This window comes from Sebastes fasciatus, chromosome 14 (genome assembly GCF_043250625.1).
Source record: "Sebastes fasciatus isolate fSebFas1 chromosome 14, fSebFas1.pri, whole genome shotgun sequence".
In the NCBI taxonomy this organism is placed as follows: Eukaryota; Metazoa; Chordata; class Actinopteri; order Perciformes; family Sebastidae; genus Sebastes; species Sebastes fasciatus.
In genome coordinates, this window is record NC_133808.1 from 31,780,822 (window position 1) to 31,805,488 (window position 24,667).

The 24,667-nt window shown below is 38.5% G+C and overlaps 1 protein-coding gene across 2 annotated transcripts in view; it reads left to right on the forward strand.

Moving 5' to 3' along the window:
- adcy5 (adenylate cyclase 5) overlaps positions 1-24,667 on the forward strand; it is a 97,278-nt gene that overhangs the window by 62,320 nt on the left and 10,291 nt on the right. The window contains exons 4-12 of one of the 2 annotated variants that reach the window (XM_074657910.1): positions 2,222-2,333; positions 5,851-5,978; positions 7,423-7,581; positions 7,666-7,807; positions 9,824-9,961; positions 15,658-15,680; positions 19,405-19,549; positions 21,407-21,504; positions 24,489-24,576. In XM_074657910.1, coding sequence (XP_074514011.1) covers positions 2,222-2,333; positions 5,851-5,978; positions 7,423-7,581; positions 7,666-7,807; positions 9,824-9,961; positions 15,658-15,680; positions 19,405-19,549; positions 21,407-21,504; positions 24,489-24,576 — 1,033 coding nt within the window. Of the gene's footprint in view, positions 1-2,221; positions 2,334-5,850; positions 5,979-7,422; positions 7,582-7,665; positions 7,808-9,823; positions 9,962-15,657; positions 15,681-19,389; positions 19,550-21,406; positions 21,505-24,488; positions 24,577-24,667 lie in introns of both variants that reach the window. The other variant, XM_074657909.1, reaches the window with a different exon arrangement.

A 24,667-nucleotide genomic window follows, 5' to 3' on the forward strand; every position in this document is an offset into this window, starting at 1 on the left:
TCCTGGACTGAGTCTCACAGGGGAAACATGGGGGACATTTGATTTGGATTAAATAAATAAAGCTGAAATGTAATGTTTAAGGGTTTTCAAGGTATTTGATGTTCTTCTTTGAAGCCTCAGGGATTGAAGGCCAACTGATAACACAGACATGAAAGGGTTTACAATGATAACCTCATAATAAATTATGTGAAAATATGAATTCCTTGGAGATAAATCTATGATTCTCTGTTTGTTTTCCAAAGTAAAAGTCCCTAAAAGTGTATGATTCAACTTTTTCAGTCTAGTCTAGTGTTAAAAAAGTTAACAAAAATCACAATAAATTGCAATACTTGTAGAATCGCAATACTCAAAAATCGCTATACATATCATTTCTCGCAGGAACACCTGGAGGGAATTTCATTACGTTTACATTTACGGGCATCTTCAGAGAAGCCTAAACGTGCTACATGACAGGTTTCTAACTAAGCTAAAAACAAAACATGACAAGAAGCTTCTACGTTTTGGCAGCCAAGAAGAATATATCCGAAAAAAGTTAAAAAAATGTCCGTAAAAAATATCCCCAAAAGGCAGAAGAAAAGTCCGACATATGTCCGAAAAATTTCCAAAAAAACGCAAATGATAGGCCGAAGAAAGCCGGAAGAAAAGTCCGACACATGTCTGAAAACATGTCAGAAAAATGTAAAAAAAGAAAAAAAAAAAAAAAAGGCAGAAGAAAAGTCTGACAAATCTCAGAAAAACGTCTGTAAATGTACTTTGTAGATAATATAAATAACTAAAAAAATGAGCAAAAAAAAAATTAAAAAACAATAAAAAAGTTGAGAAAAGGAGAAGCATAATTCCGTCCTCGAACCGTCAACCAGGTATCGTGATATTACCGAATCAGAAGATCGGTGAATCGTCCCAGCCCTGCTTGGTGCTTCCTTCTGACTGTGTGAAGCTCATCACGTTTCACCCTCAGGAGCAAATCGGTGTCCAGAGAATAAAACTGCTTATTGAAGGCAGAAGTGCAGAGTGTGAGAGGTGAAGGGTTATGATGCTTCACAGAACAACTTGAGACATTCAGGACACGCTTATGGGTTTTTTTTTATCCGTGAGGCCGACCTGACTGAATGTGTTCTCTACCTGCCAGCTACCTGGCCTCTTTGTCCTCGCTTCTCTCTGAGAGAAATGATTCAGCCCGGTGACATCATCTGTCCTGCTGTTGTTGCCAGTGTTAGCAGGAGAGTAATGAAAATGCCTCAGTCACAAAAAGACCTTCCTCGTATCAGTTTACCGTGTTCTCAGGGAAGAGCAGCTCATTCTTTACAACTGCAAAGCTACTCGTAATGTATTAGGTGTCTTTTTCTCTCCACGCCATTTAGCCAAGACAAGACCTCATTAGAACAGACGCTACATCGAGTCGTTTTTAACACCAGATTACAGGCATTGTATTCCATTCAGACATGACTGTAATGTCACACCTTTCCTCTCCATCAGTGGCTTCACTGGTACATCTTGACCAGAGTCATTGAATCAGCCGTCCCGAACAACTTCCTGTTTTTAAATTCTGCTGAAAGGACAGAACGCTTTCTCTTTTAAGAGTTGTGACATTAGTTTTTTTTATGCCTCCTTGCTGGCGTCATCCAGGACCGAAGGCCTTATGTTTTTGGATTATCCATCCCTCCGGACTATTCTTATGAACGCAATATCTCAGGAACACCTGGAGGGAATTTAAAAAAATATCCCAAAAAAGTCAGAAGAAAAGTCCGACATATGTCCGAAAAAAATCTGAAAAAATGGCAGAAAAAGAACAGAGGAAAGGCCGAAGAAAGGCCGAAGAAAAGTCAGAAGAAAAGTCAGAAGAAAAGTCAGAAGAAAAGTCAGAAGAAAAGTCCGACATATGGACGATTAAATGTCCGAAAAATTTCCAAAAAAGGCAGAAGAAAGGTTTGTCTGAAAAAAATTGCTTTGTAGATAATATAAAGAATTTAAAAAATGTAAAAAAGTTTAAAAAAGGAGAAGCATAATTCCATCTTAAGTTGAGTTCCACCTTCCTGTTAGAGCTCACTGGTGGCAGGTGACAGGAAGTGTGTGCTCACCTGTCCGTCTGCAGCCTCACCAGGTGAACCGTACAGGTATCAGAGATGAAGACTGCAGTGTAGAGGGTTATTAACTAGTTATTACTGAACTGAGAGCATGAATAACGTTGAACTGTGTTTGTCTTGTCTTTGTGTTTCTGCAGCATCTTATTCGCAGACATCAAGGGTTTCACCAGCCTGGCGTCTCAGTGCACGGCGCAGGAGCTGGTGATGACTCTTAACGAACTCTTCGCCCGCTTCGACAAGCTGGCAGCGGTAAGAACGCAATCACTCACATGTATCCTCTACGTACAGGCGTTTAGGAGGACTAGAGGAGGACAGGAGGAGAGCTAGAGGAGGACTAGACGAGGACTAGAGGAGCACTAGAGGAGGACTAGGCGAGGATTAGAGGAGGACTAGAGGAGGGCTAGAGGAGGACTAGAGGAGGATTAGGCGAGGACTAGAGGAGCACTAGAGGAGGATTAGAGGAGGGCTAGAGGAGCACGGCTCTTTTTCAAGTTCCTGTGCTTAACTAGAGGAGGAAAAGCTGAGCAGTACAGTAACTGCATGTCAAAGAAGACCTTGAGGTGTTTGTGGTATTTATAGCACCTCAACTGTCTGAATATCTGGTATTGAAACACTGATAATATAATGCTTAATAATCCATAAACTAGTTCTTATCCTTCAGGAGTGTAATCAGACATTAAGACTTCACTGCTTACAAAACACCTTCTGTTTCTCAGCATTCATTTGTTGAAACGCGACCAAAAAATCAGAGGGGTCACAATCATTATTGGCCAAGTACGTGTGCACGTACACGTACAGTACAATGTACTTACACAGAAATATAAATAACAGCTAGGGGAGCAAGGACAACACAGCTGGATAAATAAAGGTAAAGAAAAGACAGGAATGTGATATATAAATACAGATATATTATTATATATAATGATATATAAATATATATACAGTAAAATGCACCGATGACCAACAATAAAATAAGAAATAAATTGACTATATACAAGTCAGGTGTTCTCTAAGTTGGACACCGTGAAGAGGACCCGCTCCATATGTCGATATAAACGGCTCATTCTAAAGCCGTGGGCACACTACCCGCATCAGGAGCACGTGGCGTCTGCGTCGCGTGGTGGCTGCGTGATACAGGAGTCTGGTGTTCACACTAGACGCTTGTCGGCTGCGTGTCTGCTACCTGTCAGCTGTGTATCTGCTGCTGCTGTCAGCCCTTTCTTTCTGCATAGAGCTTGCCTTTTAATGGCCATTTATCTTCATGATAAATATAATTTATATTTATTTTAGACAGAGAAAGGTTCAGAAACGTGTGGTAATTAGTAAATAATAGTAATAATCCACAATTAAAACTCTGTACTGTATTCATTTATGATGCTTTCCAAGTCACTGCTTGTTCCACATCACTGTCCCGCACATATTTCAGAATAAAGGCCTTGTGTTAAAAAATGAAGGGATTCTGTCTATAGAAAAAACGCCTGAGGGCTTTTATTTTGAAATGAAAGCAGGAAGTGTTGATTTAAAAATAAGTCTTTACTTTTTTTCATCTCCGTAACATATTCTACAGATAGACCTGGAAACTGTAGTAAAGTCTTGCTGGTATAAAGTTAATATACAGTCACTAGATCACCTTCACTGTCTGTGACATATTCTACAGATGTCCAGATATGTAAACTGTATTATGTAGCTGATATGATGTTCATATACTGTCAATAGATCACCTTCACTGTCTGTTGCTGCTGAGACACGCAGCCGAGACGCGAGCGGCTCGCATGTAAAATAGGCGAGCCTTCTATTCTATAAAATAGACGCACGTCTCACGCGGGCAGTGTGTCCACCACTTAAGCTAACGAAAACACAACAATTCTTATTATCAGGTGATAATACACAAATGAAAACTGCCAATAAATCCCCCTAAATGTTACACACTGTTCCTTTAAACACACGCCTTTGCTTTATTAGGTCCTTATTTCAATAATTTCTAAATTTAAAAACAGATATCGTCACTCTTAGCATCTTAAAGACAGCGGAAATACAGTTATAATGTGAATGCCAGCATAAATCCAGACATTTGCACACAGAGCTCCTGAATATGTGCTTCCTATCTGCCATCGATATCCAGCAGCCACACGTGTTTATAGCACATGTCCAATAATCTGAACCACAGCTTCATAAACAGCACATTCATGAATATTGATGTTTTCTTTGTCATTGTTTGTCCAGCTAATGCTCCGTGTGTTTATGAGTGAAGCCGGCGTAATGGCATTAGAAAGCACAAACGTTGCTACTGACACTTTTATGTCCGTGCCAGATGTGCTTGTATCTGTACACACACACACACACACACACACACACACACACACTGCCTGTGCTCTTCATACAGTTGGTCTTTTTGTATTTCCCCAGAGCCATGTGCTGCCGGAGAGACACTCAGGTGGCTATCATGAGACGCCGTGTTCTCCGAAGCCCTGCAGATCCACACAAACTATATCACAGTACGGTCGCCCCTCATGCTCGCCGAGAGGTCTTTGAGTTCTCCGGCGTAATGTGTGAAATCAATGCTGAGATTGTAGAAATCCTGCTTTCCCTGTCCATGTAACAGCGTTTCATCGCTGCGAATACACAGTCCTCTCTTCTCAGCAGTTAGTTTACTTGCTTATTTGAAGCCCTGCCACGACGTTTTACCAGAACTAAGTGGGTTTTCTTGCATAAACCTAATGGTACGTGTCCACAGGATCCGTCCTTTCCACGCTTCCCATTCATTGTCTACATGTATGTAAGCAGCCGTGCAATGCATTCTGGTAGCGTGGCGTCGCGATTCGAGAGACTAGGCGTCACGACGCCAGCTCCTCATTTGCATGAAGTTGAGGTCTAGTCTACTTTATGCAAATCACGGGCGTCCGACTCAACCCGCCGCCTCTGGAAACTCCTTAGAATCTCTTAAACTAAACGTTGTCGATCCAAAATAAAGACAGATTCATCAACTGCATGGCTTATTTCTTGCCTCAAATGATTCCAGAAACACATTTCGGTGAACTATTTTTGGGATTATAAGAGAAGAAAGTTTCCAAAACGAGCCACGATATTGTTTCCAGTTTGAAAGCTGGAAGCAGCAGCCCCACGGAGGGAAAGCGTTCGTCCAATCAGGTGCCGAGTGTGTTGTGTCTAGTGGCGGCTCATGAAGCGTCCAATGTTGGGAAGAGAGGCGATCGCTCACGATAAAAATACGCCCCGGTTGACACGAACCATAACTGCGGACGTTTGCGTGGCGTACAGATGAAACGTGAAAAGGCTAAAATGCAAAAGGGAAGTAAATCAATAACATGTGGCCATTCTGCTGTTTCAGTGGTTTAACTTCTGTTCTTACAACCTGAATCCTTCACTTTCTGAACACCGCTCTGCACTCTGATTTTGGGAGTTGAGGCTACTTGCGCTTCGCTTTGTTTTACACATTGACAGTGACGACGTTGCTGTTGTGTGGTTTTGGTTGGTAGAAGGCATCTTTATTTCAGTACATACAATAGTCCTATAAAACACAAATACACAAGCACACACACGCTATAAACTCCAGGTCCCAGGGGTCCTACCACCCCCCCACCTACCACCGACAGCCTGTGATATAGAAGCATGAATGAACCTGTGGCGTGTGAATAGAACAAGCTGTACAGTTTACTGTATCCAAGGGAAGTCATGTTAAAGTAAATGTAAACTCTGCTTTTAGTTTATGAGTTGGTTACTTATCCAGTGAGTTGTTGTTTCCTGACAGGAGAACCACTGTCTGCGGATCAAGATCCTGGGAGACTGCTACTACTGCGTGTCTGGGCTGCCGGAGGCCAGGGCCGACCACGCCCACTGCTGCGTGGAGATGGGGATGGACATGATAGAGGCCATCTCGTAAGTCCACCGCACGGTTTAACAGGGCATCGATGGTTAAAGGAGGCGGGGGGGGGGACTTCCTTCTCTGGTTTCTGGCTTTGAGAGAGAGAGTAGCTCATGTTCACACATATCAGGCTCGAGGAAGACCACAAAAAGAAATGCAAAATAAAGCCAGGCCGAATGGGAGATCATGCACCTAAACTCATGTCATTTCATAAAGTAAGCTCTGATTGAGCCCATATTCACATTCTGTTTCCTCACACATGTAGAGGAACCCCCTGGTCACCATCACACCAAATTTGGTCTCAATCAGAGCTTACTTTATGACATTACATGAGTTTAGGTGCATGACCTCCCATTCAGCCTGGCTTTATTTTGCATTTATTTTATTTATGGGGTCACAATATCTGTCAATTTAACCACTTTTACTATAAAATGTTTTTATTTAAGAATCTATTTCATATGTAGGAGACCTAAGAGAATATGAAAAACATTGTTGTGTTTTGTTTTAAAACAGTAATAGAAGCTCTCGTCTCCAGTCTGCTTCAGTAGCGGGTCAGTCGGTGGGAAAACTGTTCAATGGGTGATTTCCAGATGCAGTTTTGATTATAACTATTATTATTATTATTATTATTATTATTATTATTAGCCGTGGGAATAGTATTAGATAACATCAGTATTTATAGGAATACTTTTCTGTTGTACATCCAAATACTTCTGGTGCTTCCACTCTTCTTCACAATAAGTTGAGGTTACAGTTCAAGACTGGAGGCTGATGCAGTGATTGTCGTCCCCAAAGGGTCTGCCATGTCTCTTATATTTTCCAACAGTGCTCCAAATTTCTAAGCCGTTGCAGCTGATCTGCTTCTCTATGAATCCATCCATCTATCTGTCTGTTATCTGTACCTGCTTATGCTGCTCAGAATAGTAATCTAGTCTGTATACATCAGACCGGCCCGTACGGGTACGGACAGAAAACAGAAGATCTCGTAGACTTCAACACAATCTGACGTATGTTTGGATTGTGATTTTGACGAGTTCGTCTGCATTCATCTCTTGTTAAACAAACGTTTGTTTTATACACATGTCTAATAATTATTTAGTGATCTTACCTGAACCTGAGCGTTGGCGATTCCTTAATAAATGAAGGTTGATCGCCGCCATGTCCCTTCAGTCGTCCAACACAGTGGAGGATATTACTGATCCAGACTTACATACACGTCTTCTACTTCAGGAAAACACATCACTTCATGAACATAAGATGATCATTTATTTACTGATGCCACCCATAGAAACGTAATCAACAATAAATCTTGTTAAGTAACATCATAAAAACTCTGATTCACCAGTGATCTCTACCACAGCAGTCAGCATGCATCACCAAAGATGTTAGAAACAATACCTTTACAGATTAGTAACTTTGTCACTTCACCATCATTTCTAATGTTTAATATTTGTGCAGGCTGGTCCGTGAGGTGACGGGGGTGAACGTGAACATGCGAGTGGGTATCCACAGCGGCAGGGTGCACTGTGGCGTGCTGGGACTCAGGAAGTGGCAGTTTGACGTCTGGTCCAATGACGTCACACTGGCCAATCAGATGGAGGCTGGCGGCCAAGCCGGGTACGTGTCTGCAGTTATAGTCAACTACTAACCAGTCTGTTTAGATGAATCTGAATAATGAAGATCTATTTGGGTGTCTTTCAGGCGTATCCATATCACCAAGGCCACTCTGAATTATCTGAACGGGGACTACGACGTGGAGGATGGAGCAGGAGGAGAAAGAAACGGCTACCTGAAGAAGCACAACATAGAAACCTACCTCATTGTGGGCTGCAGTCAGAAACGGGTACGCTCCAGGGCCAGAGTGCACACATGACAAGATACACCAGGTCTTCTTATCTTTGCTTTATTTAAAGCTGCATTCATTGGTTTTTAGCCACTAGGGGGCAGAAGAAGTCCACAACAAGCTGACAGACACACAGCACGGACATATTATCACCTCATGAAGTTGTGGCTGCTATGTTAGCAGACATTATACAGTTCAACATGTTTATCCCATGAGAGTCATGATTCTGTCCACCTGATGAATATAAGTCCTGAGGTCATTTTCATGCCAATATAGACTCATAGCCCCGCTTCCTACACGTTAGCAACGCCCCCTTCATTACTCATGAAGCGTTTGTCGTAGAGTCTTCTGGAAGGTATTATTGTACTCACCAGATAGTTCCTGTTTCATTGGTTAAGTGTATCCCCGTCCCTAACATTCAGCCACGCCCTCTTTCATATCTCTTGAACCGTTTGTCGTAGAGTCTTGTGGGAGGCATTATTGGACTCAACAAAGTTCTGGTTTCACTGTGCCTGGCCACGTCCACCAGCGGCTTGTAACCAGTAACCCCGACGCGCGGGAAGGTGCGAGGGGCCGTTTTTAGCTGCTTGCAGCTTTAATTATTATTGTAAATCAATTAACAACACAAAACAATGACAGATATTGATCCAGAAACCCTCACAGGTACTGCATTTAGCATAAAACAATATGCTCCAATCATAACATGGCAAACTGCAGCCCAACAGAGAACAACAGCTGTCAGTGTGTCAGTGTGCTGACTTGACTATGACTTGCCCCAAACTGCATGTGATTATCATAAAGTGGGCATGTCTGTAAAGAGGAGACTCGTGGGTACCCATAGAACCCATTTACATTCACTGATCTGGAGGTCAGAGGTCAAGGGACCCCTTTGCTAATATGACTTGGTTGGTACCGATGGATTCATCAGGTTTTCTAGTCTCATATGATATCAGTATCTTCACTCTAGCTTTAAAACTGAGCCGCTACAACCTAAAAATCTCAAGTTTTGTTAATACGTTAAAATGGATCCGCGTTAAGGTGTTATTATCACGTTAACTTTGACAGCCCTAGCGTGAATACAATGAAACTAAAAATATCATTCTTTAAATACCAGTGACACTGAAGCCTTCTGGAGTTTCACCATTTATTAGTTTTTAATAACTTTCAGGATCAGATTCACATCATAAACAGAAGCTGTTTCTACTAAACTCTTCTTTTCTTTCACTGCTTGACCCAGTTTATTATAAAATGTGCTGATAGGCGCCCACTAGCAGCCGGCAACACAACCTAAACAACATAGAATATGTGTAAAATCAGTGTATTTATTGGTTAAAATAACAAAAAAGTGAAAAACAATGAGCCTTAACCATGTTCAGACATGTGTATGGCATCTTTAACTCTGAAGCTGAAGGCTGATGGTAGATGTTTATTAAGGCCTGAAATAACCCAATGTAAATCCACTGTAATCCTCTGAGACCGTCTCTGTGTGGGCGTCGAATTATTCTGAAGCGAAGAACATTTTGATGCATCATCATCATCATAACCAAAACTAAAGTGCTGCTCCTGATGGAGCTATCTGTTTGAAACACATACTGTATATATGGTTGTTTACAACGGGCCGTTCTGTCCCATGTGAACTGTGTTTCTCTGAGAGAGGAGCGGGTTCATCTCCGCTTCGCTTCATGAGCTCCGGTTTGTTTATGACTGGACTGCCTTTATCAGCCGTCTTTTGTCCTGCAGCGGCGTCACAAGCTGCGACTATAGATAGCATGTCATGTGAAGTGATATCTTCCTCACGCTCTCACACAGAAGGAAGATTGTGTCGTCTAATTATTCTGGTTCCTTTTTTTATTTCTAAAATACATCCTAGAGCCAGTGTGTGGTTCTGATATCAGAGAGTTACAGATAGCATCATCAGAAACCATCTTTTAACACCAGAAGCAGAACTGTCCCTGAGCATATGTATTAATACTTCTCACAGTATGAGGCCCGTTTCTGCATCTTTATTTCTTACAGAAAGAGGAAAAGGCGATGATCGCCAAGATGAACCGACAGAGGACCAACTCCGTCACCCACAACAGCGGCCACTGGACCGACCGGCCCTTCTACAACCACCTGGGAGGCAACCAGGTCTCCAAGGAGATGAAGAGGATGGTGAGTTCAACAGTTAAACGGTGTCCTGACCCCTCTGTTATCTGTATTATTAGAGAGCCACAGCCAGGTAACAGTATCTTATATCTCAGCCCTCATTTGGTGATGAAGCCGACACATTGTTAATACCCATAATCCTTTGATCTGCGGTCCTGATAAGCAGCGGCGCCGATGGCCCTTCATGGCACACTCCGCCTCTCACACCTCACCTCGGCCCTGAGAGGCTCTCAGGAGCTCTCAGGGAGACAACAGCGATGCATGTAGGCGGCCGCCATGAAGCGAGTACCACGACAAAGTGTTGGTCCTAAACTGAACTTGAACCTCTCCTGGGAGGAAGAGCCTGACATGCAGCAGCAGCAGCAGCAGCAGCAGCAGCAGAGTGATGGGACCATACTGAGATTCATTTATATTTACGTGCTGTAGCTCTCTCTGCTGAGGCAACGCTGCAAACAGTGACTCACACACACACACACACACACACACGCACACACACGCACACACACGTGGTTTCTTGTTTATTCCCAGTCCACCCACCATCTCTCAGTGAATCTATTATGGGGAAGAATGTGAGGAAGTCCAGGCCACGTGCACAGTGCTGTACAAGTTTTACTTTTACATTGCTGTTTATCAAAAGATATACTATAATATGACTGTTTTATACATTTTGTATGACTTACTATATTACTATGAATTTTTTATGACTTTTTTTTATGACATACTATACTAAGACTTTATAAATATTTTGTATTACTTTTTTATGACATAATGTAATATGGATTTTTTATGCCGTTTTATATGTCATTTTTTTACATATTGATATACAATAATATGACCTTTTTTTTATTATGACATATTATACTCTGACTTTTTAAATATTTTTTTGACATACTATACTTTTCTTTTCAGTATTTTTTTATGACATACCATGACTTGTTTGATATTTTTTATATTATTGTTTTATATATATCACGACTTTTTAGATAGAATTTGTATGACATAATATACTATGAATTTGTAATGGCACATTATACTATGACATTTTTTATAATTTTTTATGACATACTATATTTTGACTTTATAAATATTTTGTATTACTTTTTTATGACTTAATATAATATGGATTTTTAATGACTTTTTATGACTTTTTGACTTTTTATGTTAAATTATACAATGACTATTTAAATATTTTATGACATACAATAATATTACTTTTTTATGGCTTTTTATGACATACTATACTATGACTTTTGTTTTTTACATTTTTACTTTTCTTTTCAGTATTTTTTTATGACATACCATGACTTTTTTTTATATTTTTTATATTATTGTTTTATATATATCACGACTTTTTAGATAGAATTTGTATGACATAATATACAATGAATTCTTAATGGCATATTATACTATGACATTTTTCATAATTGTTTTATGACATACTATACTACGACTTTTTATGTTATTTTTATATGATGTGATTTATATTATTTCCACATTTTGATATGATAATTAGTTTGTATATTTTGACGTGACCCCCAGGGGGCTCTGTAGCAGCCCCACTGTTCTGTTAAACAGCCTGAACAAAGGAAGGAAAGATTGCCACCTACTGAAACTCCGACCACAGTAACACAGAACCAAAGAAACTGATTTGACCTTTCTGACAGTGGAAGCTGAACCACTACAGCTGAGACTGCTAAAGAAAAACTACAGGCTTATCTGCTGTCATCCTGGATGAGTACATTCAATTACTGGTCCTGACAACATGTCAGCGGCTCTGGTGGTTTCTCTTTGTTTGTCTTATATCAGACAAGTGTGTCACCAAAGTGTCTGTGTGTGCACGCTCTGACTCGCGGACCCCCTTCACAAGTTTGCAGAAACATTAACGTTTCTGACGTCAACTTTATTTGCCACCGTTCAGCCTTTCCTCCATCCTCCAGCCTCTATTCTCCTCCTGCCCATCACTCCCTCTCTCCCTCTCTCTCTCTCCGTACTGCTCATTAATCACCCGGCGAGCTCCGGAGATAAAGCTCGTCGTAGCGAGAGAGGAGTCAAAGACGCACAGAGGGCGTGAGAAAGACTCTTTATCCAAACGGGAGGCAGGTAGCGGTTTCATGATGGATACTCTCCATCGTTCCCTCCATCCAGATACAGATGGAGCCGAGCGGTGGACTGTGAATGACTTATGAGTACCAGTTTACACGTGTACTTTCCTTTACTGCTGTTTACTGCTCTCATATGTTGAGAAGATGAGAGGACAGAGTGAACTGCTCAGAAACCCCCTTATTGTCAATCTAGCTAGGAAAGCCATCCATCCTCTGAATGCTCTAGGTCTCTAGTCTGATCCAGTCATCCTCTGAATGCTCTAGGTCTCTAGTCTGATCCATCCATCCTCTGAATGCTCTAGGTCTCTAGTCTGATCCATCCATCCTCTGAATGCTCTAGGTCTCTAGTTTGATCCATCCATCCTCTGAATGCTCTAGGTCTCTAGTTTGATCCATCCATCCTCTGAATGCTCTAGGTCTCTAGTCTGATCCATCCATCCTCTGAATGCTCTAGGTCTCTAGTTTGTGGCTGTAAAGTTTCATGAGGCTGTGATTATCCTAGAGGTCACCACAGGTCATTTCATACAGTGAGGTCAAGTCTCCTATGGGGACTAACATCATCACACATGAATACAGTTGGGCTCATTGGATCCACCAGAGTCTCAGCTTTACAGTGAGACCCAATTTATGTAATTTAAGACTGTTTAGGTCCCCCAGTATGCAGAAATATTCAAACACACTATTTTAGAATAGGAGACATAACAATGTTTATCAATGTTTTCTGACAAGGTTATAGATTCACAAGTCATTGATGGATAATGAAAGTAATTGTTAGTTGCAGTCTTTGCATGTAGAATCCAGCTGTGCTTCTCCAGCGTTGACATTGGTGTGTTTGTCCAGAAGAGGGAGTTAGAGAGACGCAGTAGCTCACTTCATTGTATTACAGAATCAGCATCAGGTTTATTGCCAAGTAGGTTTTCAAATACAAGGAATTTGTCTTGGTGTTTGGTGCATAACAATAAACATATTAAGAGGAAATAAAAGACTAAAGCAAATACTGCACACAGCAAAGAAACATAAGTAAAATAAAAAACATTTACAATAAAAAAATGTGTTTAAAAAATGAAGAGTTTTGCACAGGAATGTACAAAATATTGTCCAAGGACATGTGTGATTATGTAAAGATGTTTGTTACTGTAAGGTTATTATTATTACTTATTATAAGACTGAAAGCAATTGACAATTATTGAATTTAAATCATTGCACCACATAATAATAAAACAGACGTACAACGTAACAAACTTAGAGAATAATCGACTTCAGCACGTTTCAGCAGGAAAACTCAGCTGACTTTTGTGACGGCCCCTGCTTGTCTGCAGAGGTGTGATGTATTAGTGATGTGCTGTGTTTAAGGAGCTGATTTAAATCCCTGGCAGATGTGGAGCACCTGGGCCCGGTGCTCGGTGCTCTACCGGATCTAAAAGCCCGGCTTCCCGTGCGTCGCTCTCTCTCTCTCTCTCTCTCCTTGCCGGCTGCCTGCGGCACTTTTACTTTGCTTAGCTTCTGTTGGACTTTTTACTTCACAACACCTCAAACTACCTTATTGAAGCACGCCCACATTGACACTACTGATTTCACTGACTAACACACTCCAAAACTAAATTTGATTCTCATTTTATATTATTTGTTATAATAAATACTTTATATTATTTGGCATTTTGTGTCCGTTCCTGTTTTTGTCATCTCCCACGGGCCGGGCTATGACAAATAATATGGCAGGTTTAGCAGGGTAAGTTGATTTGTGGAGTTTTGTATGTGGTTTAGAATATACGTTTTGTAGCTTTGGTTCTTACCTTGTAGTTGGTAGGGAGAGATTTAGTTCCTGGTGCCGGGTTTTGGTTCTGCTGGTAGCAGGTGGACCGGGTGACATGTGCGGGTTCTCGTGTGCGTGTTTAGTGTGATGGTGCAGAGTTTTCCTGGTAAGCTGAAGCGGCGTTCCCCTTTGGGTTTGTCGGGGGGGGATCTTGGGAGTGTCGTGGCAAACGTGGGAGCGGCTTCGGCTTCGGCTTCGGCTTCGGCTTCGGCTTCGGCTTCGGCTTCGGGAGCATTTCCGTGGACTTTTGTCCGTTCCTCTTCATGTTCACTTATGAACCTCGATGCTTTCCACTCTTACTCAAGTGCATTTTGGGAAAAGAAAAAGCAAAACTAACAAGTGGAAATCGTCATATTTGTCTATTTCTCATCTCCCTTTATCTTCCAGTACTTGTCGTTATAATTGCGTGTTGACCACGTTCTTTGTCTCCTGCTGTGCAGAGCTGAGGCGGGCTGAGATGAGAATAGAGCGCTGCCGATCTTCAGCCCAGTTTGACGCAAATATCTCTCCTTTTCTATCAGACACCTGCTTGATTGTTTTTTCCCTGCAGCCACGGGGAACCTTTCCCTCCATCCCTCCTGTTTTATTTCATTTTCTCAGCCTAGTTATTATGTCATTAGACTTCCAGGAAACAGTTAGCTTTTAAAATTACGGTGCCAGCATTGAATTTGACAGTTATTATTATTGTATTGAACCAGCTGATGTGTCGTCTGAGGGATGATTGGTGGGCTGAAGCTCTTTAACTCAGTTTTTAATTTAGAAAAAAAAAGACATGTAGGAGATTAAAGTGATTTGTTGCAGCGGTTCAATAGACGTTATAGCACCATCAAAACTAAATGTTGTCTAAATCATTTAGTGTAGATGTATAATTCAGCTTTAAACTGTGTGGCCATCACTGCTGAGCTGAACTAATAGAACTCCTTCTGTCTATTGTTCATCATTTACTAATTATCCCTTATTGTCTATAAAATTAGAAATGCTCATCACAGTTTTCCAGAGCTCAGAGTGAGCTTCAAATCGCTTATTTAGTCCAGACAACAGTCAGAATAATTAAATTTACAAAGAGATTAAACAGAGAAAAGCAGCAAATTGTCATATTTGAGAAGCTGGGAGCGGTAATCGTTTAGCATCATCGCTTCATAATTTACTTAATCGATTTAAAAACAACAACATCATATTCTGTCACTTGAGATTCATAAACCTGTGCCAGTTTTGTTATTGATTATTAGGGGTAAAGTAAAAAAAGTGGGACCAGCCTGGTTTGAAACAGGTCAAAATAAAGTTTGCTATCAGACTGTTTGAACACTAGAAGCTTTAATCTTCTAGGGTGCTGGAAGATGTGGTTCTCCTAGGTCAGAGGTCAGAGGTCAGCAACCTGCAGCTCTTCAGCTCCTTTCCAGTGGCTTTTTATTTATCATTGTTGTAGGTCTACGGTACGACGGTACGACGGAATATTAGGGCCAAATTGAGGAAAAAAATAAATCTGAGATTTCCAGAATAAAGTCATAATATTACAAGAATAAAGTCAGAAGTTTACGAGAAAAAAAAGTCGTAGTATTCTGATAATAAAGTCATAATATTATTAAGTAGTAATTTTACGTGTTATGTTCTTTTTCTCTCGTAAAGTTATGACTTTTCTTGTAATATTACAACTTTTTTTTTCTCGTAAAGTTATGACTTTAAACATTGTTTGGACAGTACACTTACCGGGTACCAGGTTTGTCAGGTAAAAGAGGTTAATCTCCATATCCTAATTCACTTTTCTGTCTCTCTTTTCTGTCTTTCAGGGCTTTGAGGACCCCAAAGACAAGTGAGTAGTGACTGCATCTCCACATTATTGTGTCTTCCCTTTCGTCCTGTCTGAATGAATCTGGTCCCTGAAAAGAACTGAGAAAGAAAGAATCAATGAGCCAAATCAATAACAAACATGAGCCCTGAAAGGAAATGTAATTGACGCCGTTAATGAACAGTGGAAAGTCAGAATGAATTACTTTGAGTTGCAGGACGTCTACGACTGTAACGGAGTCGGGTGTTAGGTTAGACATAGTTTCATATGATGAGCCCGCTTCAACCTCCGAAAGAACAATTGCATAATGCGTTAAAGATATTTTACACATTTTTCGGACATTATTCCAATATTTTTTTATATTTCTTCACATATTTTACTTATAATTTTCAGATATTTTTCACATATTTTACTAGTAATTTTTGGATATTTTTCAGATATTTTACTAATGATTTTTGGATATTTTTCACATATTTTACTAATAATTTTTGGATATTTTGCTAATTTTTGGATATTTTTCACATATTTTACTAATAATTTTTGGATATTTTGCTAATTTTTGGATATTTTTCACATATTTTACTAATAATTTTTGGATATTTTGCTAATTTTTGGATATTTTTCACATATTTTATTAATACTTTTTGGATATTTTTCATATATTTTACTAATAATTTTTGGATATTTTTCACATATTTTACTAATAATTTTTGGATATTTTGCTAATTTTTGGATATTTTTCACATATTTTATTAATACTTTTTGGATATTTTTCACATATTTTACTAATACTTTTTGGATATTTTTCACATATTTTACTAATAATTTTTGGATATTTTTCACATATTTTATTAATACTTTTTGGATATTTTTCACATATTTTACTAATACTTTTTGGATATTTTTCACATATTTTACTAATACTTTTTGGATATTTTTCACATATTTTACTAATAATTTTTGGATATTTTTCACATATTTTACTAATAATTTTCAGAATTTTTTCCGATATCTTTCACATATTTCTGAATGTTTTTTCATGCTTTTAGCCCCTCTACACATAGCTGTTTTTTAGTTCAGTTTTCACATATTTACAGCCGTTGGTGTTATTAATAACAGGGATTCTCTGAAAGATACATATAGTACCTTTAAGCTTCACTTAGCATTTTTTCGTTTGCTAGTTTGAGCTTGAGATCTCTTTTGTTGATGCAGTTTCTGTGTCTGCCATCTGTTGCCATGATTTCTGACACTATTAGTGTTGACAGATTATTATAATTTAGCAGCTTTTGTAAGCAATGCAGCCACATACGTGGGCACAAAGTGATTTAGCGTCTTTGGAAAGTGTTTCTTTTTGTCTAAACTCAAAGATGATATCATCCACTGTCGGCTCATAAAGTGGTGCAGCGACTGTCTCCTCCAGAATATAAAGACAGAGGAGGGGAAGTTTAGCCCCCGAAGGCGGTCAGTGATCAAAGAACTGCAGTCATTTCTAAAGAAGTTGTCCTCCTCCTCCTCTCTTCCTCCCAATCTGTTCTGTATCTGTGCGTTTGTTCTGACATCACGCTGAGCCGGAGCGTCCACGCTGACAGCCTCCGCTCCGGGCTACAGCACACAGACTGACAGGAAGTACACGCTGCGTTTTTTATCATGCTCTGTTAGAAAGCATCGCCAGATACAATATCACAGCTTAGCCTGGAAATGTGTCTGTACAGCTGAGTGGTCTGGTGCAGCCAGCAGTCACATATTGAGTCCATATTTATGAGGAGTTTATGAGGGATTAGACTCCGAGAATCCTCTCTGACCAGTATCGTACCCTGAATGTTAACCACGACTCCAGGAAGATGATTCAGGAGTGAAGAAAGACTCTTTCACTGATACAAAACAACCTTCTTTAACATGATATTATGGCTTTATTTGCCAAGGATTAAGATTTTGAGTCTTTCATCTGGGGGCACCCCCCATGGTTTAGGGGTTAAGGTGAGAACTGCAATGTTTTTGGTTTATTGAAAACTAAATTTAGCAATATACAAACTTAACAATATACAAAACTTAACAATATACAAAACTTAACAATGTACAAACTTTTGCAATATACAAAACTTAAAAATATACAAAACTTAACAATACACAGAATTTAGCAATATACAAAACTTGGCAATATACAAAATTTAGCAATACACAAAACTTAGCAATATACAAAATTTAGCAATATACAAAACTTAGCAATATACAAAATTTAGCAATATACAAAACTTAGCAATATACAAAATTTTGCAATATATAAAATGTAGACGTATACAAAACTTGGCAATATACACAATTTAGCAATAAACAAAATATACAAATCTGAGCAATATACAACATTTTGCAATATACACAATTTAGCAATATACAAAACATTGCAATAAACAAAATGTAGATGTATGAAAAACTTAGCAATATACAAAATGAGTAATAAACAAGATTAATCAATATACAAAACATAGCAATATACACAATTTAGCAATAAACAAAATTTAACATACAAATCTGAGCAATATGCAAAACTTAGCAATAAACTTAAATTAGCAATATACAAAATTTAGCAGTAATTACAATTTAGCAATAGACAAAACTAACAAGCAAAACATAGCAATATACAAAATTTAGATGTATACAAAACTTAGCAATATACAACATTTTGCAATAAACAAAATTTTACAATATACAACACTTAGCAATATACAATAATTAACAATAAACAAAATTTAGCAATATACAAAAATAGCAATAAACAACAAAATTTAGCAATATAAAATCTGAGTATATTTTTACTGTATAGACAGTATATGTGTAATGCTATGAGGTAGACATAGTGCAAGTAGTGCAAAAAAGTATTAATTAAAAACGAGTGTACTTTTGGGTCAGATCATTTAAATGTGAGAGAAAAGGTGTCCAGGGTGAGAATGTTTGTATTAGTCTTTAATCTGTTAGGGAGAAACTGTGAGGCTTCAGACCACCGTGTCCTAACTGGACAGGACTGGTTGTACGGGGAGATGGCAGCTGGTAGGAAAGAGACAGATATTTCCCTCAGGAGATGGTGGAGACCAAAAACGGAGCTAAAAGACAGAGAATATTGGACTGACACTGCACAGTGATGGTCAAACATCCAAGTGAAGTGACAATTGACAGATCAAGATCTCATTACACCACATGCATGTTCTCTAAGTGCTGTCGCATTCATTCATTCACCCTGCTCTCACTGGGGCTTCACATCAACAACATTCTTTTGAGGAACAGACAGTAAAATGCCTCACACACACACACACACACACACACACACACACACACACACACACACACACACAGTAGCGTAATCACTGTGATCACAGGAGCGTGACATCTCCATCAGCTGATTAGCGCTCGTCAACGAGGCCGCAGAATCTCAATCACTGTAAGTGATTTTCCGTTTTGCAGATTCTTTGATTAGTCCTAAAGGAACCGGCTCGTCAGAGTCTTTTGAGACCGACGGGAGCGACGGTGTTTTTAGGTCAATTACACCTTTTCACTTTGCGTATGATTAGCTAAATGTAACTGCACCTCGGGGCAGGTTGTCAGGGTGACCATACGACAATTACACATCATTTAAGGGAATTGGCTGCTCCGGTTGCAGTTTTTTTTTGCTGCAGTGACATCTGCAGAGCCAGTCGTCCTGACATGTGGATGTCACCTGGTCTCATCTTGTGTCATGCAGGCATTTCAATTTCAGAAACACGCAGGAGAACCTGAACCCAGAGGACGAGGTGGACGAGTTCCTGGGCCGAGCCATCGACGCACGCAGCATCGACCGCCTGCGCTCCGAACACGTCAAGAAGTTTCTGCTCACCTTCAGAGAGCCTGACCTGGAGAAAAAGGTTAGCACACACACACACACACATAGGGACACACACATTGGGACACACACGTAGTGACACACACTGCCAATATAGCAGCAAATAATTGGCCGTGACAAGCAATCTTCCCCGTGCAAAAAGCTCTCCTCCGGCTCGCTCTTTTCTGTCCCTCGAGGAAGTCGGTCAAAAGCAAAGTATAACGGAGAAAGGAAGGAAGTGGGGTTTAAAAAGGGGAGAGACGGCCACTAAAGGGAAGAGGAAGACTGCTTCAGACAGTGAAGGACAGGCCGACAAGAAAGGTTAGAGCTCGGGTCGTTGCAGAAAGAGTTCTGGGAAAAAGTAGTTGAATCCTGCTTTTTAAAGTTTCAATCACTTTTCTTCCTGTCACGGTAAAAGCGTTCAGAAGTGAAGACTCAGTAGCAGATCAGAAGGACTTTATGTGAGCCTGCAGCTTGCTGAGGATGAGATCATCTCAGCCTTCAGTACCTGGACTCATACGCAGCCTCGTCATCCTATAGATCCTCAGTCTGATAGCAGACAAGAAAACAACAGTAATACACAGCTACCAGCTGTCTGAGCCTCGAAGCACTCCAGGAACTATATGCAGAGCTGTTATTAAGACTTATGGGGCAAATAGAGTATCAAGTCTGTCATATGTCAAATTAAATGAAATGAGAAAAACAACCTCTCTTTAAGGTCTCTGATGTTGATTTATTTATTTTTTAGATAATTAAACAGGGTTTTAGATATTCTCAATTATCTCACAATCTGTTAGTTCACCTGATCCAAAACTAAATAATATATAAACATGATTTTTTTTTGTTACAATCTTTTTTATTGAGTGAGCAAATACATTCAATATTTCAACATGTTACATAATCGTCATTTCTTCAAGAAATCATGGTGCGTTGGTTCAGGGGGCTCACTGAGCCGCCTAGAAATGCATCTACGTTTTTTTTAAATAACAGAACTAATAATTTATTGTAATGATGAATAATATCGACCTCTTGTCTTGTGTTATTTAGTTTTGATTGTTCTGGGATTTTACCATCTTAAAATTGGAGTCTTTAAAGTTTCTGCTTTCTACTGTCAAGTCAAGACACATCTTGAAGGAGTCATACAGAGTATTAGAGAATAAAGAAGTATTTTTAATGATATACTATACTGTGACTTTTTATGACATTTTTTGACAACATACTATACTATGACTCTTTGTGGCGTTTTTTTAGGACAGACTATAGTATGACTTTTTTCAACATTTTATGACATACTATACTTTAATTTTTTTTACAAAATCTTTGACATACTATACTTTCACTTTTTTTAACAACATTTTTATGACCTGCTATATTTTAACTTTTTTCAACATTTTATGACATACTATATTTTAACTTTTTTCAACATTTTATGACATACTATATTTTAACTTTTTTCAACATTTTATGACATACTATATTTTAACTTTTTTCAACATTTTATGACATACTATATTTTAACTTTTTTTACAAAAATTTTATGACATACTATATTTTAACTTTTTTTACAACATTTTATGACATACTATACTATAACTTTTTTTAACAAAATTTTTATGACAAACTATATTTTAACTGTTTTTACAACATTTTTATGACATACTATACTTTAACTTTTTCATGGCATTTTTACCTGTACAATAGTTATTTCAATTATAAAGCCATATTATTTTAAGAATACAGTCCACAAATTTACAAGAAAAGCCAAAAGTCAAGTCTTAATTTTTGCACATTTTTGGGCTAATTTTATTTTTTATTTTTTTACTTACAGAGGGGCAGAAAGGAAAAGTGTGATGTAAAAATGTTTAAATTCTGTCATTGTCCTCCTCGTTCCCTCTTACAGTACTCCAAACAGGTGGACTCCAGGTTCGGGGCTTACGTGGCCTGCGCCTCCCTCGTCTTTCTCTTCATCTGCTTCATCCAGATCGTCATTGTGCCATCGTGAGTCAACACTTTGAAATACTACGCCAAAGATTTGTTTAAATTCTTCATCCCCTCACTGAAATATGCCCCCCCCCATGACCGACTCAAATTTGTGTTATTCAAAAATTGGGTGACAGTTATTTGGCTCCTCAGAAGACACTTGTGTCATTACTGTTGTTTTACCAAGTCATATTATAGTATGTTAAAAATTTTATGAAAAAAAAGTCATATTTTAGTATGTCGGGAAAAAAATTGAAAAAAAGTCATAGGATAGTATGTCGAAAAATGTTCACGGAAAAAAGTCATAGTATAGTATATGTCGAAAATTTTTATGAAAAACAAAATTCATAGTATAGTATGTCGAAAAATTTCATGAAAAAAAGTCATAGTAAAGTATGTTGAAAATATATGAACAAATAGGCATATTATAGTATGTCCAAAAAATTTTTGAAAAAAAGTATTTTGAAAGATTTCATGAAAAAAAAATCATATTATAGTATGTCAAAGATTTTAAGGGAAAAAAGTCATAGTATAGTATGTCCAAAAAACTTTATGAGAAAAAGTCATAGTCGTATGTCGAAAATGTTCACGGAAAAAACTCATAGTATAGTATGTCGAAAATTTTATGAAAAAAATTCATAGTATAATTTGTCCAGAAAGATATTATAAAAAAGTCATAGTATAGTTTGTAAAGAAAGATGCCAAAAAAAATCATAAAAATAGTCATCAGAATCAGATTTATTAAAATATGAACATACAAGGAGTTTTAGTCTGGTTTTATGAATCTCTCTCAATCTACTTTCACAGGAATATAAATAACAGCTAGGAACAAGAAAGCTGGACAAATAATGACAAGGTATTGACAGTACTGTTATGTACACAAGGAGTGACAAAATAGTGGTATAAATGACCAACAATAAAACAAGAAATTAAATAAAACGTCTCAATACAAGTCAAGTGTTTTGTAAGCTGCAAACAAATAGTGCAAAGAAATAAATACTGAATGGCTATACACGGACTAGACGGGTATGAACAGTATGTACATGTAAAGATGTCTATATACTGTATATACAGTTAGTAGGATTCATTTTGACAGTGACAGATGATGTACATATTACAAAATATGAGTTTGGTTGTTTTGGCGTACAGTGTTCTTTAGCATCTACTAAAGGGGAGAACCTGAAGGTTGAGTCCGCGGTGTGAAAGGTCTGCTGTGTAGCTTCCTGCCTGTTTTTGGATTTCGGAGATGTACAAGTCCTGGATGGAGGGCAGGCTGGCACCAAAGACTTTCTCTGCTGCTGGTTCCCAGGCAGGTTGAGCTTCCTGAGCTGGCTGTCGAAAAATGGAATGACCAAAAAGTCATAGTATAATATGTCGAAAATTTTCACAAAAGAAAGTCATAGGTCGAAGATAAGCACAGTTCATAGTATATTTGTGTAGGTATATATAGCCTTGTCCTGCCTTTTAGTAAGAGATGTTGTGAATGAGGAAATAGAATGATTTAATATGACATTTGTGCATGTTGAAAACTTTCACAAAAAAAAGTCAAAGTATAGTATTTCAAAAATATTTTATGAAAAAAGTCATCATATAGTTTGTCGAAAATAATTTCACGAAAATAGTCATAGAATAGTATGTCCAAAAATATCTCGAAAAAGTAATAGTAATGACAAAAAAGTCATAGTATAGTACGTCGAACATTTTCACCAAAAAAAGTCATAGCATAGTGTGTCGAAATATGTCAAGACGTCATAGTAGGATATGTAAAAAAAAAAGTCATAGTATGTCGAAAAAATTTCACGAACTAAAGTCATAGTATAATGTCGTAAATTTTCACGAAAATATTGTATGTCGAAATATTCTATGAAAAAAAAGTCATAGTATAGTATGTCGAATTTTTTTTTTTTTTTTAAAGTCATAGTATAGTATGTCGAAAAATTTAATGAAAAAAAAGTCATGGCCGTATGTCGAAAATGTTAACGGAAAAAAGTCATAGTATAGTTTGTCGATAAATGTCATGAAAAAAAGTCAAGTGTAGTATGACAGAAAATGTTATGAAAAAAAAAATTCATTGTATAGTATGTCGAAAGTTTTAAGGAAAACAAGTCATAGTATAGTATGTCGTAAAAACGCTGTAAAAAAAAAGATAATATGTCAAGAAACAAAAATAGTTAGTTAGTTTTAGGAAACTAAACTACTCAGGTTTAGGAAAAGATGGCGGTGTGGGTTAAAATAACTCTGGGAGTGGCGTAACTTGAGTCCAGATGTTGTGTGACTCACCCATCCATCCACCTCCTCCCTACGCGGCGCTTCACGCTCTTTAAACTTCCTGGTTCACGATTACGTGGATTATACAGTACGTGGGATATATATACGAATTACAGTGCATTACTTTTCGTAGTTATAACAACAAACAGTAAATGTGATCAGCCTGATTAGTTACATAATCAGTTTGTTATACATCCTTGAGATTCTCTTTAAACTGTGGCTAATCTGTTCAGTGTGCACCTTTAGTCTTCAGAACTCCTGCACGTTGCTTTAGTCCTTACAGCATCTATAGCCAGTTCTATTCTCTATTATAAAAGTGGAAAAGCTGAACAGATGAGGTTTAAAAGAGAATATCAAATCTAAATCGGTGTCATTGAAGCCAGATTCAAAGAGCTCTCACAGATTTTGTCTGGAGGCAAACCCTCCTTCTTCTTTAATCTCTCCTGCACTCAGACTTTTCTCTCTGCCCATCTCTCAGTATCGATCTTCTTTAGTCCGTCTCTTTATTAACCTTTCTCCTTGTTCCTTTCATCCCACCACTCCCCTCTCATCTTTTATTCCTGTCTTAATACCTCAGAGTCCCTCCTTCCTCGTCTCCTCACCACCTCTCATTCTTTAATCTGCTTGCCTTGAAACTAATGTCAGTGTTATTACCTTCCTCGAAACAAACAGAGACGCAGCCAGAAATAAACCCGATATGAAATATAATGACATCCTGACTGTGTCGTCTGCAGCTCCAGCCTGATGATCGGCTTCTTCGTCACCTGTCTCGTCATCCTGACGGCCGTCATGTTCGTCTCCACTGTGTACTGCTGCTTTGGGGTGAGTGTTCTCCGCCTGTGATGAATGAAATCACCATAATAAACTGGACGCCTGGTGCAGATCTTTTCTAGAGCGATAAGAGATAGGAGCC